The sequence below is a fragment of the Lynx canadensis genome, chromosome D1 (genome assembly GCF_007474595.2).
Source record: "Lynx canadensis isolate LIC74 chromosome D1, mLynCan4.pri.v2, whole genome shotgun sequence".
NCBI lineage: Eukaryota > Metazoa > Chordata > Mammalia > Carnivora > Felidae > Lynx > Lynx canadensis.
The window spans coordinates 73710664-73730379 of NC_044312.2; the positions used below are offsets into that span (position 1 = coordinate 73710664).

The following is a 19716-nucleotide window of genomic DNA, read 5'->3' on the forward strand; positions in this document are numbered from 1 at the left end:
AGTGCCTTCTCAGACATTCCTCCACGGGGCCCCAGAGCAGCTTTGTAAGGGGGCACTGCATTAGTGGTTCCAATTTTACAAATGAGGTAACTAAGGCTCAGAGAGGCAAAGGCCTTTGATTACAGAACAAGCAATTCAGAAAGGCAGCATTCACATGAGGAATCCTTGCCAGCATGGCAAGCTACTTCCCCAGCAAAGCAAGACCTCTCCCTTGGGGACAGGACTTAATTAGCTCTTAAATCTTAAAAGTGATCTTCGTGTCCTGTTGTATTCTTGGTTTGCCAGAGGCCAGTGGAGAACACACTTCATAAAAATGATAAAGTGGGGCAGCTGTCTGTTCTAATGTGGCTGTCTTCAACCAGGAGAGGGGTATGTTTGGAGGCCGTGTCTTGTCTTAACTGAGCCTTGAAACAAAACAAGGGATCAGCTTGGGAAGGTCTTTTGTGAGACATGACATACAAGTATCGATCAGCCCCACCACCATGGGAGTCCTGCCCCCAGAGGACCTTGTTCTGTCTCCTCAGGGCAGATGGGGAGCAGCCATGGAAATGGCTCCCTGTGGGCTCTGATCCTAAAAGCTCTGTGTGCAGAGTGATCGTGCCTCCTAGAAACATGGCAATTTTCAAGTTATGTGCTCTTAAACAAGGAGAAATGCATTTCTGTCTTCAACGTCCTAGGGATGCCTCCTCTTAAATGAAATTCTATTGTGCATTCTGTTGTCAGGTGGACTCCCAGTCCTAAATTCATCTTTTGTGAAACCCAAGCTTTCTTGTGGATCAGGTCTGCTTAAAGCATGAACCTATCATATGTCTTTTTTGAGTTTATATACACCATGGGTACAGTTTAAAATAATGGCAATGACATTTTTGGACAGATCTAGGCATGGCCCAGGTTATGTGAAATCAGTCTTCAAAGAATAATAGTAAATTTAGTTTTAGTGAAGTAGGAACATAGAGTAATCTATCAAATAAAGCATTATTAAGTAAAGACTAGGATACACAGAAATCCACAATTGACTGATAGCTGGTTTATGTCCACAAATTTTATATATAATACAAGCATGGGGTTTAATAACTTTTCATTCAAGAACTGTCATTCTTCTCAAACCCATGAAGATGTAGACCTTTATCTACAATTTTATGTAAATCTCTGAAAAAAAGGTTTGTTCTTCTAATTTGTTTTATAATTAATACCAGCAGTTTCTTTTTGTGGCATATGAATTTAGCTCTCCTGGATTCAGACAGTTTGATAAGAACAATTACATGCTAATCCATTTAAAAACCATACTTGGCTCTTTTAGCGTAATTGGAAAATACTGGGCTAGTGTGTAATTTATGACCTACAAGTAGAAAGATTTAATTACAAAACTGACTACAAAATTGGCTGTTGTCTATGGTGGTATGTGCCTGCCAGTCAATGGAAGAGTCTGTGCAGAGGCTGGGATTTTCAGAGAGGTTTTCTGAACTGAGAAATGACTTTGTTCTTCCTAGCTTTGAGCCCCCGTGAATCTCAGAGGGTCTTGTATTTTCCTGGGCTCTTTCCACCACTCTCACATGATGAGGAAATGATTCTGTTTTCTCAGTGAAAAACCACTGGGGATGGGCAGCGTTGTCATGTACAGATGCACAATCTGTGCACAACTCCAGGGGGCACCATTCACATGGCCTGTACTAAGATAACCAGAGTTTGGACTCTGACAGGATCCCCAGCCCAGGTCATACCCTTCTCCTCTCAGTCCCTTTTCTGCAAAGCCTCTGATCCTGGCTCCCAAGGACCAGTCAATGTTAATAATGAAATGAGAAATATTTCTGTCTTGAAGTGTGATGTGGCTTTGGGATTTAGTCACAACTTCTGAGTGTTCTACTGACTTCATGGGAATTTCTGGGTATGGCAGAATCTGCTAGTTGTCTCCCAATATCCATTCTCTCTTTTCATGAGAGACCCATTCTTCTCTTTTCACGAGAAGAATTTCTAGCAAGGCATATATGGCTGTCAGGAACAAAGACCACACTTTCTAGCCTCTCTAGGTGTGGCCACGTGGCCAATTTCTCATCGATGGGGTGAAGAAGGACATGTGTAGCTTCTGCATTATGATTTTAAAAGAAGGCAGCATTCCCTCCTTTTGTCCCATCTTTCTTCTCTCGCTGGTTTAAGTGTAGGCCCAGCATTGGCAATGTCAACAGTCATCTGAAGCCATGGGGCAGAAGGCACATGAGCAGGCTGGCAGCCTTACAGAAGGAGCCAGGGTCTCTGACAAGTGTGCAGCTGCCACAGCAGCCCTGACTGTGTGTGGAAAACAAACTTTTGTCCTACTTAAACCACCATCTCACTGGGTCTCCCCATTCCAATGGCTGAACCAAAATTCTAAAGAGAATACTAGGGCTTGGACAACTCTCGTCACTGCCTTGCCTAAAAGTGCCCTGAATCCTTCCTGATTTTGATCACCCTTTAAACCCACTCTGGGAAGGAAACCACAGGGGGAAGGAAGAAGGACCTAGATCCAAGGGACTAGGTCCAAGGTTTAAGAGTTCAAACAAATCTTGCTGGGCCAAGATTTAAGAGCTCAAATAGACATTAGAGGCTCTCTAGGCCCAGTAAGTCAAGCTCATTTATTTATTTTTTTGCACCCAGAGAAGACTGGTAGCAGACCCCTGGGACAGAATCTGGGGAAGGAGTCTGACACTGCATGTGCATTCAGCTGGAAAGAATGTGGTGACCCATTAGTGACATCTGTCCCATTCTAGGCCAAGCAGGTGACATCACAGACCTCGTGCAAGGCAGAACCAGGGCTAGAACTATTGCACGCCCTAAGTCCAGCCCAAGGCACTTTCCACTCTTCCTACACGTACTCTTTGTCAATGGTTATTGTTTCAAAGCACTGCTAAAGGGCAACAAAAAGATAAACTCACACCGGAATTATTCTTAAGTGCCCATGAGGATGAATAACGCGGTTCTTACTGCTAAGTGAAAACATAATTAGCCTGTATTGCAAAAAGTACCTGTATTGCTCCTCTCAAGTTAATTCCAGTTTCGATGGCGACATAGTAGGATGCTTGCAGAAATGTTCTTTGCAGTAGGAGGGCAAGGAACAGAAGCACGGCCAAGACGTAGGCATTAGCAAGGAACTCTTGGGATGAGACAAAGTAAACCCCGAGAAATTGCGTCTGAAAGAGAATTCAGAGGTGGCTGTCGTTGCTAGCAAAATGACCGCCATTAGCACCTGTTACTGTGCCACAGTGGCCATTATTATAAGACCCTCCATGCTTGCAAAGCTTTATGCAGCTGTTTATGAGGGAAATTAGACTAATAAATCCAACTAAATATTCTTCTAGCCACAGGGAGGGGTGCCCTATCCCCTCTTTATCATCCTACTTAGGAGAACAGAATGTGGCCCAGTTCTAACCTCATGCCCATAAATATGACTCTCAGCTTTGTGGCCACCAGGCCCAGGGGAGATCACTCTGAATGGAACAAGAATAAATAGAGCAAATCACAGAGCAGCCAAAACCAGAACTGCCTGAACAAATCCCACAACGTGTGTTCTCTGCTACAAAAAAACCGGAATGAGCTGAGGTCTTGTCCTACACTCACCGACAGCCTGCCCTGTAGAAATTTCTGGGGAAGAAAGACCAATGGGAAAACTGTAGTGCTCCCAGGCGAGATGGAAAGTCATCACCTATAATAGGCTGGAGAAGATTTTAGAAGCCCCTGAGCCTCGTGGGGTCCCGGGACGTCCTTTTAAATTGAAGGTCCTCTTGCTGCACCTCTAGCAAGATCTCAGATGATAAGCACTGGGAAAAACCAAACATTTTGACTCTGTTGCTAAAGATACCAGGAAACAACAGCATGCCTGTTTCCAAATTCAGCATCAATAACTCCCAGGAAAACTTTGATCCTGATTAAACCTTTGCTCCCCAGCAGAACCACATCAATGTTTCCATGAAGACAGCACTCTCTCCCCTTTCTGAGGCTCTGCCCTGAACTCCAAAAGCCATTTGAAAGGGGATAGGAGCTGCTGCAGGCTAAAGGGTGGTGGGAACATAGTGATGAGAAGGAGGCTGAGGGCATGTCTATGGCCAGGATCAGGTTCCAAGGGGTCAGAACTCTAAAAGGAGTCTTTTTCCTAGAGTCAGAAATTCCTGGATCTCGGATACAGGGCTATCGAATGGTAGTAGAAAAGATCTGGGCCTTCTAAACCAGCCCTGCTTCATGGAGCTTACATCTATCATCTCTCCCTGGATCTGTGGGAAAGGAGGCTTTTCACAGACACAGAGAGAGGAAGCAGGAAGTAGACATAGAGAGACCACTGAGGTCTCATAGAGGAAGGCCCTACCAAGGCCTGAACCCCTGACTCTGTCTCATTTGTCAAAGAACCAGAGGGAAAGGCAGAAGGAGAAAAGAGAGGGTAGAGGGTGGGGGTGAGCTGGAGGCAGCAAAATGGACCTTAAAATTAGGCTGCAGGGGTTGAGACCTGTATCCTACAGGCAGGATACAATATTTACCAGGTACAGAACTCCATTCTCATAATACACTAATGAGAAGAATGCCATTATGAGCCTAATTTTATACATGAGGAAATGGTGTCTCAGCATGGCTATGTGGCTGGTTCAAGGTCACACGCTGATAAGGGACAACATGTGAACATGAACCTGTGTGATGCCAAAACTACGACCCTAGATGTACTACCAAAGCCTTATCCAGCCTTTTGACCTTGAGTCTCCCATTGTCAGCTACAAGCTTATGACTTGTGGGGGACAGAAACATGGCCACTTGGCTGGTTCTCAGTCAAAAAAGAAGGCATGTGGGTTTGGGAAAGCCTGGTCCTATCCAACATATTTTGGAATTCTTAGGTTCTATCATCTTCTGCAGAGACCCAGCTCTGGAGAATGGAGTCCATTATGTTAAAGCAACAAAGCACATCATGGGAATTTACCCCAAAGGAAATAATTTCACACCAGGAAATAGCTGTATGTGAAAAAAGTATTCTATCTCTGGACTACAGCAAGGGGAGAGTCTGAAAAGCCATGCAAATGTCCAACCACAGAGAATGGTTAGGTATGGTATGATGCTCATGGGAACACCACACACTCAAGAACACTAATCATCACAAAAGCTCTCAAGCAGCAAGGACTGCCATGCATGTGCTATGTCACAATGATCGGAAAACACATAGGCTGGAAAATGAGGACTAGAAAAGTCAACTGATCACGTATGTTGGTGAGAGTACGGGTGGCATTTGTTAAATACACTCATCATTTTCACATTTTTAACAAAACAACAAATTCTTTTTTTGCAGCTTTAAAGGCAAAACCTTGACCCCTTCCCCCCATAACACACACACACCACAGGGTCAGAAACTATATTTCTTTGGATCAAGAATTTCTTGGCCTATTAAAATGAAAATCTTCCTGTAGGTATAAGTCATTAGGACATTATTGATCTCTCTTCAAAGAGAGACATAAATGATATGGAGCCCAGAATAGCTAAGTTTTTATTAAGAAGTGGGAACTAAACTAGCCAAAGAGACCTGAGGCACTACTACCCAAGGAAGGCAGGCACTGGGGAGGTTTAAATGGGTGTGAGGGCACTGACATTGCCCAGCACCTTGAAGGCTAGAGAGGAAAGGCCAAGGACCTGCAACATGACATCTGGTGGGAGTTAAATGCTTCAGAAGATCAGATACCCTCGTCCCACATTTTCACAAGCTCTCGGGGAAAGAAACTGTGTTTGTTTCCGGGGGTGCTCAATACATATTTTAAATCAATCAGTGTATATGCTCTTCCTTCCCATCTACTTGTTATAGAAGTTATACATTTCCCATTTTTAAGTGTTTATTTTTGAGAGAGACAGAAAGAGTGTGAGCGGGAGAGGGGCAGAGAGAGAGGGAGACAGAATCCAGAGCAGGCTCCAGGCTCTGAGCTGTCAGCACAGAGCCCGATGTAGGGCTTGAACTCACAAACCGCAAGATCGTGACCCGAGCTGAAGTTGGAAGCTCAACAAACACCCAGGCGCCCCTACATTTCTCCATTTTGCAGTTGAGCTGGGTTCATTGCACAGGTAGGACTAGAACCTAGGACCCTTGACTCTATAGTTCTGACCCTCATTATCCTTGTCTGGCCAGAGATATGACTGGAAAGCCCTCCTTCCCTTGTTCTCTAGAGCTTAATGGAGAGGGATCACATGGGCTTTTGCTTCTTATTTTGGCGGGAACCAGAAGATGCATTGCCCATAGGTCCCAGCCCTGGAAGACCCTGGGTGAAAACAATGACAACTATCTTTGAACACTCATGGACCAATGTACCCAACCATCCATCTATAACCAGTTATCATGGTGGTTTAGAGCCTGGATTTAGAGGTTAGCCACATCTGAGTTTGAGTCCTAGATCATTATATATTAGCCACTGTGTCTTTATGTAAGTTCTTCAAACTCTCTGAGCCTCAGTTTCCTCACTGTAAAATGAGGCCATTAAGGGTTTCTACTCAGAGTTGTTGTGAGAATTTAACATAACAATGCAGCTAAAAATATCTAGTAAGCATAAGCACTCAATATGTGGCAACTTCTATATGATTCCCTGAAGAATCATTTCTCCTGTGCCTCCTGAATGTCAGGCATAGAGCTGGGTGTTGGGCACCCGGAGGTCAGATAATGCAGTTCTTGTCGTAGGGGACTCAGGGTCAAGTTGGGAAAGAGACAAGGGGTTTTTGATGGTGCAAGCCCCGGATGTTATGGGAGCACAGAGGAGGGGAATCTAACCCTATTAGAGGAAGTCTTTCTGGAGGAGGTGACATCTGAGCTGAGTCTTGGTGGCTGAGAGGGCTTAGTGAGATGAAGGAAGTCCTGCCAGGCCAGAGCAGCTGCATGGACATTGCCATGAAGACACCAGCCCACACACTGACATCACAAAGTCACAGAAATGCATATAAATTTACACAGTCACCCACAACAATAGCTACAAATACGTGTACTCAAATAGGGACACAGACACACATGGAAAGAGATAAACCAAGAGACACAGGACAAACAGAAGGACATACATATAGAATCATAAACAGTTTCCAGGAGAACTCATTCAGAAACACACGTACACTCACAAACTTACACACGTTTCCCCTCTGAGGTTAGAGGCTGTTTGAAGCTTTGGCCCTCAGATCAAACCCAGACTGTTCTTTCTCTGCTCAACTAATGGCCTAGGGCAGCGCTGGCAGGTTTCAGATGCTGGCAGTTCATTATGAATCCAGTTCCCTTGCCCTGCAGCCAGATCAGTGGCATCCACAGCAGGTGACAGATTGTGGGTGGGGGTTAGGTGGGAGAGGAGGCAGTAGAGGGGGAGGTCATGGGCTGCTCCCAGCCAGGGTCCCAGCTTTCCCCGGGGTGTGGCAGACGGGGCAGGAGTGTGGAATTAAAGAAGAGATAATGTTTGTCCTCGCAGATGCCAAGGGCGGTGTGATTCCTGCCAACTGTGAGTGTCCCGGAAAGGGAAGGGAGGACAGGGCAGCCACTGACAATGATGTAAACAGTCGTGTCCGGCTGTGCAGACTACAGCAGCGTGGATTGAGGCTGAGTGGAAAGAAGGGCTTTCTCACAGAGAGGGTTGTTAAATGCTGGCACATGTAGCTAGAGAGCTTCTGTCCTTGTAGGTTCATAAAGACCAGAACAGCACCTGTCTCTCTGAGTTAGAGCCATTGGGAGGCAGGGGGATGAACCGAATGACCTCAATAAATGACCCCTCTGCCCCATTTTCTGGGTCCAGAAGCTCAAATGAGAATTAAGCCATATCCCAGGCAACCACACGGTTGAGGATTCTTTCCTGCTGACACTGGAGACTATATTTATTTTCACCTCTTGTTTCAGTGTCTGTAATTTGCTGATTGTATTTGGGCTGCAGGGAACAAATATTAAATCTGATAAGGCCTGCAGCCACTGAGGCAGAGCCATCTGTCTCAGGGATTTATGTACTGACGAGTAACCAGGACAAGAGCATTCCAACGAGAGGGCGGTAAATCCCAGGGCTGGTATACAAATAAAGAGAAAAGAGACCGCAAAGCTAACGTTCAGATGAGCTAAAATTCTAAGTGCTGTTCTCACTACCTCTCTGGCACATCCTGCCTCAGAGCTCTCTCACCAGCAGAAGCCCACCAGAGCTTTGGGAAACACAGGAAGAAGACAACAATGTGGACAAGCTGACAAGGCTCTGGCCTGTGCCCCCCCCCCCCCCCAATAGTAACAACAGGCCCTATTGCTACAGGGTTATCAATGTAGAGTATTCTGGAGTCATCTATGGTCAGACTAGAACTGAAGGTAACACTCTTGTAGACAAGAGGAGATGGACCTTCCTCTCTCTTTTGGGGCCAAGTATAGCTCAGAGGCTCAAAAGCCATCAAGGTTGAAATAAGCAAGAAGAGTCCTTACATTCGTGTTGAACTAGAAATCTCCCCATCTTAGCCTGGCCAACTCATACTCATATGTCAAGGCCCCATTCAAATACTAGCTCCTTTATGAAGCTATCCATGACTACTGGCTGAGTTAGCCACTCCCTCTTCCTACAGTTCCCTGTATACACCCCCTCATAGTAGGGGATATATACTATGGAGTGAAAGAGACTTGGGTTCAGATTCCAACTCTGTTGCTAAGTAACTGAGAAACACTAAAGAAAGTTACCTAACCTCTCCACACCTCAAGTCCCTCATCTGTAAAATGGGGATAAAAATACCTACTTCGTAAGTTATATGGTATGTGAATGATATCTCAATAAAACTGTTACCAAAAAAAAAAAAAAATTTACCCTAAAAGGTTGTGTTAGGCATGAGATGTGACAACACATGCATAATTCCCACAAGCAGCCGTGCATGCGTTAAGTGGTCAGGACGTGGTTGTCAGTATTGTGAATGGTCCTCATCATAACCATTGCCTCTGGATTCCCACAGCCCAAACCAGGCCTGGCACAGAGTAGGGTTCAATAAATATTTGCTGAATAAATCAGACAAACAGATTTGGAGTGTCTCATACCGCTGATCAGAAGTGCTCAGCTGATTAATTATATCTCTTAAAAAACTTAATATAAACCTCCAGAGGATTAAATGCTCTCTGTGATCTTAGAGCCAAGGAGATGAATAGCGTTACACAAGGGAATGTCATAAATCATTAAGGTCCCTAATTAGCAATTCTCAGCACCATTTTCAGACTGTTTGTGGCTAAAAGTTTACAATGATATTCCTGCTGGGAAAATAAAACTCTGAGTCTTGTTACACGTGAAAAGTTTTCCATTTTGTGGCCATCTAAACCTAAGTGGCAGCAAGGAAACAGATAAAGGAATAAAGTACCCCACCTTCATCCCCAGAGGGGATGCCATTGCCCTAGCAGGAAAAATCAACCCCCACAAAGATTTTCTGCTTCTTTCGTCCAATGGATTTCAGTCTGTAGCATCTTTAAAGCTGCAAAGGCCATTGGATATCTCTAATCCAATGAGTTTCAAGTACTTTTAAGACATGAAATCCTTGGGGCGCCTGGGTGGCTCAGTCGGTTAAGCGGCCGACTTCGGCTCAGGTCATGATCTCGCGGTCTGTGAGCTCGAGCCCCGTGTCGGGCTCTGTGCTGACAGCTCAGAACCTGGAGCTTGTTTCAGATTCTGTGTCTCCCTCTCTCTGACCCTCCCCCGTTCATGCTCTGTCTCTCTCTGTCTCAAAAATAAATAAACATTAAAAAAAAATTAAAAAAAAAAGACATGGAATCCTTTTGTAAAAAGAATTTTTGATGGGAAAGGCCCACATATTCATAAAACTGGGTCAGCTTTGAGTGAAATCTGGAATTGGGGGCGGGGAGAAACTCATGGAGGTTTCCCTCTTGTCACCCCCAGCAGCAACCTCCAAGATGTCCCTGTAGAGCCTTGAATGCCAGGATATACAGAACTGAAGAAGACAGATTGTGAAGTTGTTTAGAGTCCATTAGGATGATGTAAACTAAGCCAACATATCCAACAAATCACAGAAGCCCTAGACACTGAGTAAACAAATGTACTTCCTACAACTTTCTGAATGACTAATAACTGGGAGAGGAATTATGGCAATGATGGCAAGAAGAAGAGAAGGCAAGGGCATCATAAATCTTCCTGGGGCACAAGCTTGCCCCCTGGCATTTCTGTTAAACAGATGCAGAGCATCTTCTAGAGGGAGATATTGCCAAGGGCTTTGTGCGTGTGTGAGGAGCTGACCCAGTGCAGTCAAAGTGCACACACATTGGCCCCTTGCACATTCTCATGTACAAGGGAAAATCTTCCAAAGGATACCCTGCTCTACCCCTGGGATGGCCTACCTTGGGCTGGAAGACGCGGTTTTCCTTCCCAAGGTGGTCCACAATTCCGAAGATGCACAGCGGCCCAGCGAAGCCCAGCAGGTCAGCCAGTATACGGAAAGTGCTGCTGAGGACCAGGCGTCTCCCAAAGGCACGGCAGAGTGCCTGCCAGATGGCCCGGGCACCCTGTGTGCTCTGCGAGTCCTTCTGCTGCCGAGAGAGACCGATGGCCTGGTCAGAATGGCAGAATCTGGCCTCCCAGGAAGTCCCTGGTTCCTGCTGCCTGGGGAAACTTTTCTGCAGACAGGTGAACTCCAGGAAGAAATCACTGAACCATCAAGTGCATGGTGAGGTGGGCCCTCCCAACACCAACACAGTTCAGATGGGGAAACTGAGGCCAGAAGATTGATCAAGGTCACACAGCCGGTCAGGGACCATGTGATGAGCACAGCATGTGGCACACTCATTCGTCACCACCTGCATTGCATCTGCCTCAGTGTCCACCCCTCCTCCCCATGCTAGGGCAGAGGCAGCAAAGGAACACTGGACTGGGAGTTGGGACACCGGCTCTGCCACCTACCAGCTGTGGGCCAGTTCTGCGCCTTTCTCAGAGCCTCCGTTTCCATGGTAGTGATAGAGGGAGACCCCTACTTGGCTCAACTTACAGAATTTGTGCAAGTGTCAGGCCACTAAATCTCTGCTTTAATATGGGTGAACGTTCCCACCTTTATAAGTCACTGAACTCCAGAAGGAAGAACACAGGACATGAGGGAATGCAGTGGGGTCACATCCCTTCTCAGGACCTCAGTTTCCTCCATGTGGACAACAAGGGTGTAAGGGCCATTCTAGCTGTGACAGTCCTATGAATCTTTAGTTCTGGACTTGTCCCTGGTTCACTGTGTCACTCAAGGCAAGCCTCTTCCCCTCCATAGGCCCTACCAGGGGTTTGACCTGATGCCTTCTGAGGTCCCCATCTGTGACTATAAGTTAGCGGGAAGGGGACGGATGGTGAGGCAGGGCCCCCACTGACCGCCTGGGTGTCGAAAGCCTCACAGAGCCGCTGGTAGTTGGTGAGGGCCCTCATGGCAATGGGCAGCTTCCCAATGGCTCGGAGATCAATGGGCTTCTTGTGGGCAGTCTTGATGAAAGCATTCATCCACCAGTAGGTGCCTTTGGATAGCAAATTCACGAAGGGCTGCAGGAAGCGCACCCCCAAGTCCTGTAGGTCCTCAGGGGGCTTTACCTCCCTTGGCGACTTGAAGAAGATATATCTCTGTGGGGCACATGGGTCACAGGGGATGGGTAAGTACAACTTCTCACCACCCTCCACTTTGCCCCAGAAAAGATCTGGGGTTGTGACACCCCACCCTTGACCTCTAACATAGGGGGCCATCTCTTGCCTATTCCCAGGAAATGGGTCCCTCCACACATCCTGGCCATCAGTGCCAGGGCCTCCTGGCTTATAACTCTTCATTGAGGTCTGCTCTGTATCCCCTTGGCTGGGTTGGGTTGGATCTAAGCCGGACTGGGAAAGAACAGAAATCTCCCGTATGCCATCTTCCCCACAGATCTGAGGACATTACCATGTTTCATGTCGGGTTTGCAGGACATGGAGCCCTGCAGACCTGCCTCTTCCACTTACTAGCAAGGTGTCTTTGGACAAGTCTCCTCTAAAAAGTTTCCTTTTTAGAAAGTCTAAAATGTGGGTGGTACTTGCATCCCAGGGGTGCTGTGAGGGTCAGTTGAGGCAGGGAGTGAGGTCGGCCTTTGTACCCTGTAAATCACCAACTAAACAGGGGTATCAGAGAAATGCAAATGCAAGGAGCACTTCACACTTATCACCCAAATGGGGCTGGCCCATTGCTTGTTGGAGGAAGGGAGACGGTTGTCGTATTCGTCGCTAGTAGATTATAGTCTTTCTGGAAGGCAATCTGCAACATTGATTAAAATTTAAAATACACAGACTCTTTGAACTAGCACTCCTTGGACTCTATCCCAAAGAAATAAAAGCAGCAATACATAAAGATAGAAGCATGTTGAATACACCATTATTTGTGAAGACAGAAACTTGGCAACACAGTGAATGCCCATCAATAGGGTAATGGCTGAATAAATTATTGCTCATCCACATGATGGAATATTATGCAGCCATTAAGAAAACTAAATTAGCCATACCAGACTTGGAGGGAGTCCTAAGAGATATCTGTTGGGCGAGAAAAGCAAGATGCAGAAAACTGTGTATAATATGATCCTATTTTTATAAAATGAATATTGAGAGGAAAAACCTTACTCTTACATGTGTTGAGAAAAAAGAACCTTAAGTAGATACAAGTATATGATATTATACTAATAAAAACCAAGAATGGAAGTGCACATATTAGGTTGTTATCTGGGTTACTTGGGGAGGGGGGGAAGGTCCGGGGAGCATAGAGTAGGAAGAGAGGAAAGAGGTAAAGGGAATAAGCAAAAATGATAACAAAACAAGACCAAAGACATGTATGCAGCCACATTTACTCATTCAGGTATATGTGAAACTATGATGAATACATTAACTCCCTTCCCCCAAAACAACAGAAACAACAACAGAGCTCGGGGGAAGCCAGTACGTGAAGCTCTTTTCCCTCTTCTATGGGATTAAACTCAGAATCCTTCAACCTTGGCTAACACATCCTATCACTTCCATTCCCTCTGGGATCCTCGGGTAGAGGGCAGTGGGACCAGATGGAATGTTCCTCTCAAAACTCCCCCACCGGCCTCAACTCTCCTTTGGGGGTGGGTAAAGGAGGCTGACTGCTTCTAGGGCTTGGCTAAGAAGCAGGGTGGGGGCCCACATCCAGGGGAAGGACACTGATCAGAAGCCCCGCCCTGGCTAAGGTGTGTCCTGAGATGGGTGCTGGGGTGGCTCAGGAGTGGTCTGCTTACCCTCACTCTGATGACATTGACCTCCACCAGGAGCAGCATCCCGTAGAGGATCACCAACAGCCCCGTAAGGCAGAAGCGCAGCTGTGAGAAGCCGATGGCGTGGTCATAGAACTTGACGAACTTGATCGTCTTGGTGATGAAGGCCAGGGTCCAGTAGACTAGCAGGGCTGCAGGGGAGAGGACATGTGTGTGTGTGGATTTGCATGTGTGTGCAGTCATGGGTGTGCAAGTGTGTGGGAGAGAAGGAGAGAAAAGAAGTATGTCAGGGAGGACGTATCTGTGTGAACAAGCCACTGTTATGGGTGTGAGAGCACATTTCTGAGGAAAAGGCTGTGTGTGTGAATATATGTCTGTAATTTTCAGATGGTATACATACATTAAAACATTCATGATAGGTATGTTCAAAACATTAATAATCTTGTAAGTCAAGGGGCGCCTGGGTGGCTCAGTCGGTTAAGCATCCGGCTTCGCTTCAGGTCATGATCTCACGGTTTGTGGGTTCGAGCCCCACGTCAGGCTCTGTGCTGACAGCTCGGAGCCTATAGCCTGCTTCAGATTCTGTGTCTCCTTCTCTCTCTGCCCCTCCCCTGCTCGCTCTCTTTCTCTCTCTCTCTCTCTTTCAAAAATAAAAAAATAAACACTAAATTTTTTTTTTTAAATTTTGTAAGTCAAGCTGGTCAGCCAAATTTCCCTTTACAGTAATTAATAAGAAAAATAAGAAAATTATGTCTTGAAGTTAACTAAGTTGTAGGCGCCATGCCAAGGAAGCACTTTAAGTATTATCTCACTTATTCCTTACAACAACCTTGTGAGGGGAAAAGTGCCATCACCCCTGATTTAACAGACAAAGGAATTAAGGCTCAGAAAGGTTAAGTAACTGCTCAGTCGGGAGGTGGAACTGGACCAGCCTGATGCAGAGCCCATGCCTGGAGCCTCCGTCCTAAGTGGTTTGCTTGTGGAATTTCTAAGCCTGGAAGATCTTAAAGATCCTTCGACCCACTCTTTCATTTAATAGCTGTCCTCCTCTATAAAGGAGCCCTAAAGAGGTTGTGACCTGCCCGAGCTCGCTGCAAGCTTGAGTGTCCCCAGGATAGAGCCCACTACATACAGCATGATGATGCTCCTCATGGAGCCTGGGGGACTGGGGGATGAGAAAAAGGAAGTCACAGTTCTGTGAGGCAGTGTGTACGGTGGTTAGAACAGGGCCTTGCAGCCAGATATATTTGGGCTCAGATCCTGTAATTTAATAGTTATGTGACTTTGGGTAAATCATTTAACCCTGCCAGGCCTCTGTTTCTTCACCCATAAAAATGGGGATGATAACAGCACTTCCTCAAAGGTTGCTGTGAGCATTTAGCGCAGTGGGCCTGGTACACAGCGGGTGGTGCTCTTTGGACATCAGCTGTTAATATTTTTATTATCTCCAGATTTCAGACCTGGGACCATAATCATCAGAAGCTATCAGTAGATTCTAATCTCTAAATTCTCACCGCCACCACCTGCCAATAAACCACTGTCAGCTGGCAACCAGAGGAAGGAACAATAATAAGCCCCCCTTTAGGAGATGCTTGCTTTAGCGTAGGCAGCTCCTTCCCCCTCACTCCCTAGAGTCCTATGCAGATAAGGTCAGCCTACATTCCCTAGAGCTCCTCTCTAGTGGGGCCACAGAGAAGGAGACACCTTCAAGCTGCCCTCCATCCCTAGATGGGCCTGGTCACACAAATGCCAGGGCATCTCTTGGAGACACAAGTTGGGGTCTGCCCCAGCCTGAGTCTGGGCTGGGAACTAGGCCAAGATGGTGAACTTTCCCAGAGAGGGACAAATGCCATCTATCTCAGGTCCCTGGGTGAGGGCATTAGGATAGGGGGCAGAAGTGTCTGCTTTCTGCGTGCTACCCGCCTCTTGACAGGACTGGGATGATAAACCCCTCACCTTGGTCTGGTGACGAGGTCACAGGGATCCCACAGCTGGAGGCCATCACCCTGCCCCCACACCTACACTCCCCAGACAGGACTTGAGCATCAGAACCTCTTTGGCCCTTCATGAAGGTCACTTTTGGGAGCCAAGACTTGAAAATATGCCTCACATGGGTCTTAACAGATGTGGTTTGATTTGCTCTTCATAAAAATCCTGTGACTTAGACAGGGACTTACAATTCCTGTCCAGATACAGAAACTGAGGCTCATGGAGTCTGAGTTCATGTCCAAGGTCACACAGGGAGTTAGTGGTGGACCCAGGACTAAGCCCAAGGGTTATTTCCACAGTGCTGGGCGTCGCAGCCCTCAGCCAAAGCTTAGGGCTTGACTGAGAGAAAAGCAGAAAAGGACAGTGGTGTGACAGGGGGGCTGCGGGCAAGTTTCAGGTTCTGAATTCTCATTACCCCAGCATCTTCCCTGTCCCTTTCCACACCCCACCTATTACCAAGTTCTGTCTACTTTACTTTTTTTTATTTTTATTTTTTTAACGTTTTTAAATTTATTTTTGAGACAGAGAGAGACAGAGCATGAACAGGGGAGGAGCAGAGAGAGAGGGAGACACAGAATCTGAAACAGGCTCCAGGCTCTGAGCTGTCAGCACAGAGCCCGAGGCGGGGCTCGAACTCACGGACCGTGAGATCATGACCTGAGCCGAAGTCGGACACTTAACCGACGAAGCCACGCAGGCGCCCCATGTCTACTTTACTTTTAAATATCTGGGCCACCTGGGTCACCATCATATCTCCTCGGTGGCCACCATCATATGTCCCCTGCACTACCTGGAGGGCTTTCTCATGGTTTCTCCTCTTTCCCTCTTGCCCACTTCCAGAATTGCCTCTGTAAAGCAATGTATGTGATCAAATATGATCTCAATGCACCCACGTTCCTAACAGCATTATTCACAGTAACTAAAAGGTGGAAGAAACCCAAGTGTCCATTGACGGATGAATGGGTAAGCAAAATGCATTGTATCCATACAATGGAATGTTATTCAGTTTTAAAAAGAAAGAACATTCGTCAGAATGCTACATGCTACATGCTACAACACGGGTGAACCTTGAGGATATTAGGCTAAGTTAAGCGAGCCAGTCACAAAAGGACAAAACAGTGTATGCTTCCACTTATACAAGGTACCTAGAGTAGTCATGTTTGTAAAGATAGAAAGTAGAATGGTGGTTTTGAGAGGATGAGGGGATAGGGGAGAGAGGAGAATATGGAGTTACTGTTTCATGGATACAGAGTTTCAGTCTGGGAAGATGAAAAGTTTTGGAGATGGATGGTTGGATGGATGGATGATGATGGCTGCACAAATGTCAATGTACTTAATGTCACAAACTGTGCATTTAAAAGTGGCTAAAATAATGAATTTCATGTGTAAGTTACACACACACACACACACACACACACACACACACACACACCCCTCACACACCCTAATCCTCAATGCCATGGGATAAAGGCTAATGCCTGGGGTCTGCCCCAGCCTGAGTCTGGGCTGGGAACTAGGCCAAGATGGTCAATCTTCCCAGAGAGGGACAAATGCCATCTATCTGTGGGTGAGGGCATTAGGATAGGCATACCCGCCTGGTATGGTTCCCACCTGCCACTCCAGCCTTCAAAGTTCAGCTCTCTCTGCTTTCTGCATTCCAGTCACAGGTTTTCTTCCAGATTTCCTAATGTGCTTCTCCTGTCTCAAGACATGCTGTTCCCTCTGCCTGCAATGGTCTCCTCTCCCTTCTCCCAGGTAGTTCCTACCTATCCTTCAGTTCTCAGCTCAAATGTGACTTTTTCATAGAACATTTCCTTGATCTCATCTGGTGCCTCAGGACCAAGGTCATTTTGTGGGTTCACCTTTCTGCAGGATTCCAGACCTGTGACCAGACAGGAGTCTTCTCAGAGGGCCAGCTGCTCCCCAATACCCACTGTCCTCAATGCCTGCAGCTCATTGGGTACTCCTCTCTGCTTTTCCCTGTTCTAGAATTTCTGGCTCTGCAGAGCAAAGCTCTACCAAAAGGGAATGGAGGGAGTTAGTCCTTGTTCTTTGGAGAAAGAATGGTCCATCTATAGGTGGTAATTTGTGCTTTAAGGAAAGAACATTACATGTTTTCCGGAGAATGAGAAAATAAACTCAGTAAATGACCAGACAGGATGTTTCTGGGGGCAACGGTCCATCAGGCACTGGGGTTAATGAGGGGTTCTCTGCATGAGGAGATGCTTCTGAATCTTCAGAAGAGGGAGGATCTCTGAAGTCTGTACTTAACATCTCTCTCTCTCAACTGGTGCCCCCTAGTCTCCTGACCACACTCTCATGGGGTCACCTGGGTAGGGGGTTAACCTGGATGATCCTGACAGAGTCCAGCTCCCACCCTACATGGGAAAATACCCTCTGCCCCCTCATGACACTGTGCTGTCTCTGGCTTGGCACAGAGTGTTCCAGACTCCAGATGCCAATTAGATGTTGTGACTCCTAAAAATCATAGCCTGACTTAATGACACACAGTCTGACCACAGCCTAACAGTCAGAGGTACAGCCCTGACCTTCGACATGCAGACTGAGCCAAACACAGAGGTGGACCTCCAGATTTATACCTTTGGCCCAAGTGGTTTGATTACCCTTAGACACACAGTCTCAGAAGCAGTTAAGAGCCTCCTTGGGTGCCAGACTCCTGGGATCTAGACCTGGTTCTGCCCCTTGACCGGTAGGGCAGACTAGTAAAATCACTTAAGCTCTGAGTCTTAATTTCCTGTTGTGTAAAGGGGAGATAACAATAGTACCTACCTCTTAGTGTTGTTGTAAGGATCAAATGAGTTAATGTGTCAGGACATATCTGACACATAGCAAGTGTTAAATGAACGTTCGCTGTCATTGTTTGTAACCTCTCTGAGTTCAGTGTCCACATCTGTAGAATGGGGATAGCAATGATACCCATACGGAGATTGTGGAAATCAAGTGAAATAATGCATGTAAGCCTGGCACGCAGTACATGCTCAACAAACATCAATAGTCATTCCCCGGGACCCCAGCCACATAGTGTCAGAAGGTCTAAGTAAGCACTCCTTCTTGGATCTTTCTAAATGTTCACAAACTGCAGGCTCTAACTCTGGGGTCCTGGGGTCTGTGTCTTCTCTCTCCAGGTAACCTCATCCACACTCAAGCTTTAGATGCCACCTGTAAGCCCGTGACCTCTGAACGTATACATCTCCAGTCCTGACCTCCCTCAAGTGCCCGGCTCATTTATTCACCTGCTCATTTGACACATGGGTTGGCTGCTTCAAACTCAACATGTCCCAACCCCGCCCCAGCTCCCCAAACCCCAGCCCCTGGTCCTTTGCCATGTCAGTTATTAATACCATCACTTGCCCAGGTGCTCAGACCCAAAGCCTAGGTGTCTTCTCTGTTCCTCTCTTGCCATTCTTTCTCTTCCTCTTTTGGCTTTGCCCACACTGGACTATTTGCCAGTTTGTTCCTACCAGAAGGCCTTTGCACTTGCTATTCCAAACCATGGAAAATTTCTTCCCCTAAATACCCGCATGCTTACTCTTATCAGAGATCTTCCCTGACCACCCTATATAGACAGCAATACAGCCATCACACTCAAAGACTTGCTCAGCTTTCTTTTCTTCACAGCATCATTCCTCCCTATTTGCTTATTCACTCTCTTTGCCTGTCTGTCTTTTCCCACACCAGAAGGCAGGGATTGTTTCAGCTCCACTTCTGAACCTCTAGCACCTAGAACAATGCCTGGCACATAGTCAGTGTTCAGAAAACGTTATCTGAAGGAATGAATGGAGGTAACCATCCCTCTCCCCTCCCCTCCCTCTCCCCTACCTATCAGCAGCTTGGGGAAGTTGGAGGTCTCGATGTTGTGATAGTAGACCACGGAGGTGACAGCAGCCATGAATGCCATCCCGGCTGGCATGTACAGGTGGAGATGGCGGGATTCAGTCACCCTGGGATGGGGGAAAGGGAGAAAGAGAGAGAGATTGGAGGTAGATGGGCCAATAGCGCAGCCCAGGCTTTACGCTTTGGATTCAGCACACAGTAGGGCCTCTGGATCATACACACAGCTCCACTTCTTATACTGACAGCTCTGCCCAGCCTACACAGATCCCAAACATGCTCTTTAGTTAGGGGCCCCCGAGTCCACACAATGAGACTATGAGGGCTCAGCATCAAGGCTTTGGAACTCATGACCTTCTCTCCCTGGGTTCGTGCTTATAGAACCTGCCATGGGGAAGCCAGCTTTGGCAGTCACAGCTGGAGAGTCTTCAGCCTGGAACCACTTCTCTGGGAGTGAACACAGCTGGCTTCCTGTCCCTGGGGTCCCTTGGGCAGTACGGGGACCCGTACACCACAAGTCTGTTAGTGACAGCCCCACTTAGCATGAACAGCATAAATCAGCATTGGACCCAGCCCCAGGTGGTGCAATGACAGCACTGATAGTCAACATTTATTGAGCATTTACCCTGTGCCAGGCACTGTTCTAAGCACATGATGTATATGAACTCATTTAATCTTCAGGAAATCCC

At 46.8% G+C, this 19716-nt stretch overlaps 1 protein-coding gene across 1 annotated transcript in view; it reads right to left on the minus strand.

Annotated features, from left to right (window-relative positions):
* Positions 1–19716, minus strand: part of ABCC8 (ATP binding cassette subfamily C member 8) — a 78261-nt gene that overhangs the window by 52584 nt on the left and 5961 nt on the right. The window contains exons 3-7 of the mRNA XM_030333082.1: positions 19016–19137; positions 13211–13377; positions 11319–11561; positions 10310–10498; positions 3000–3164 (exon numbers count right to left, since the gene is read on the minus strand). Of these exons, the coding sequence (XP_030188942.1) occupies positions 3000–3164; positions 10310–10498; positions 11319–11561; positions 13211–13377; positions 19016–19137 (886 nt within the window). The remainder of the gene's footprint in view (positions 1–2999; positions 3165–10309; positions 10499–11318; positions 11562–13210; positions 13378–19015; positions 19138–19716) is intronic.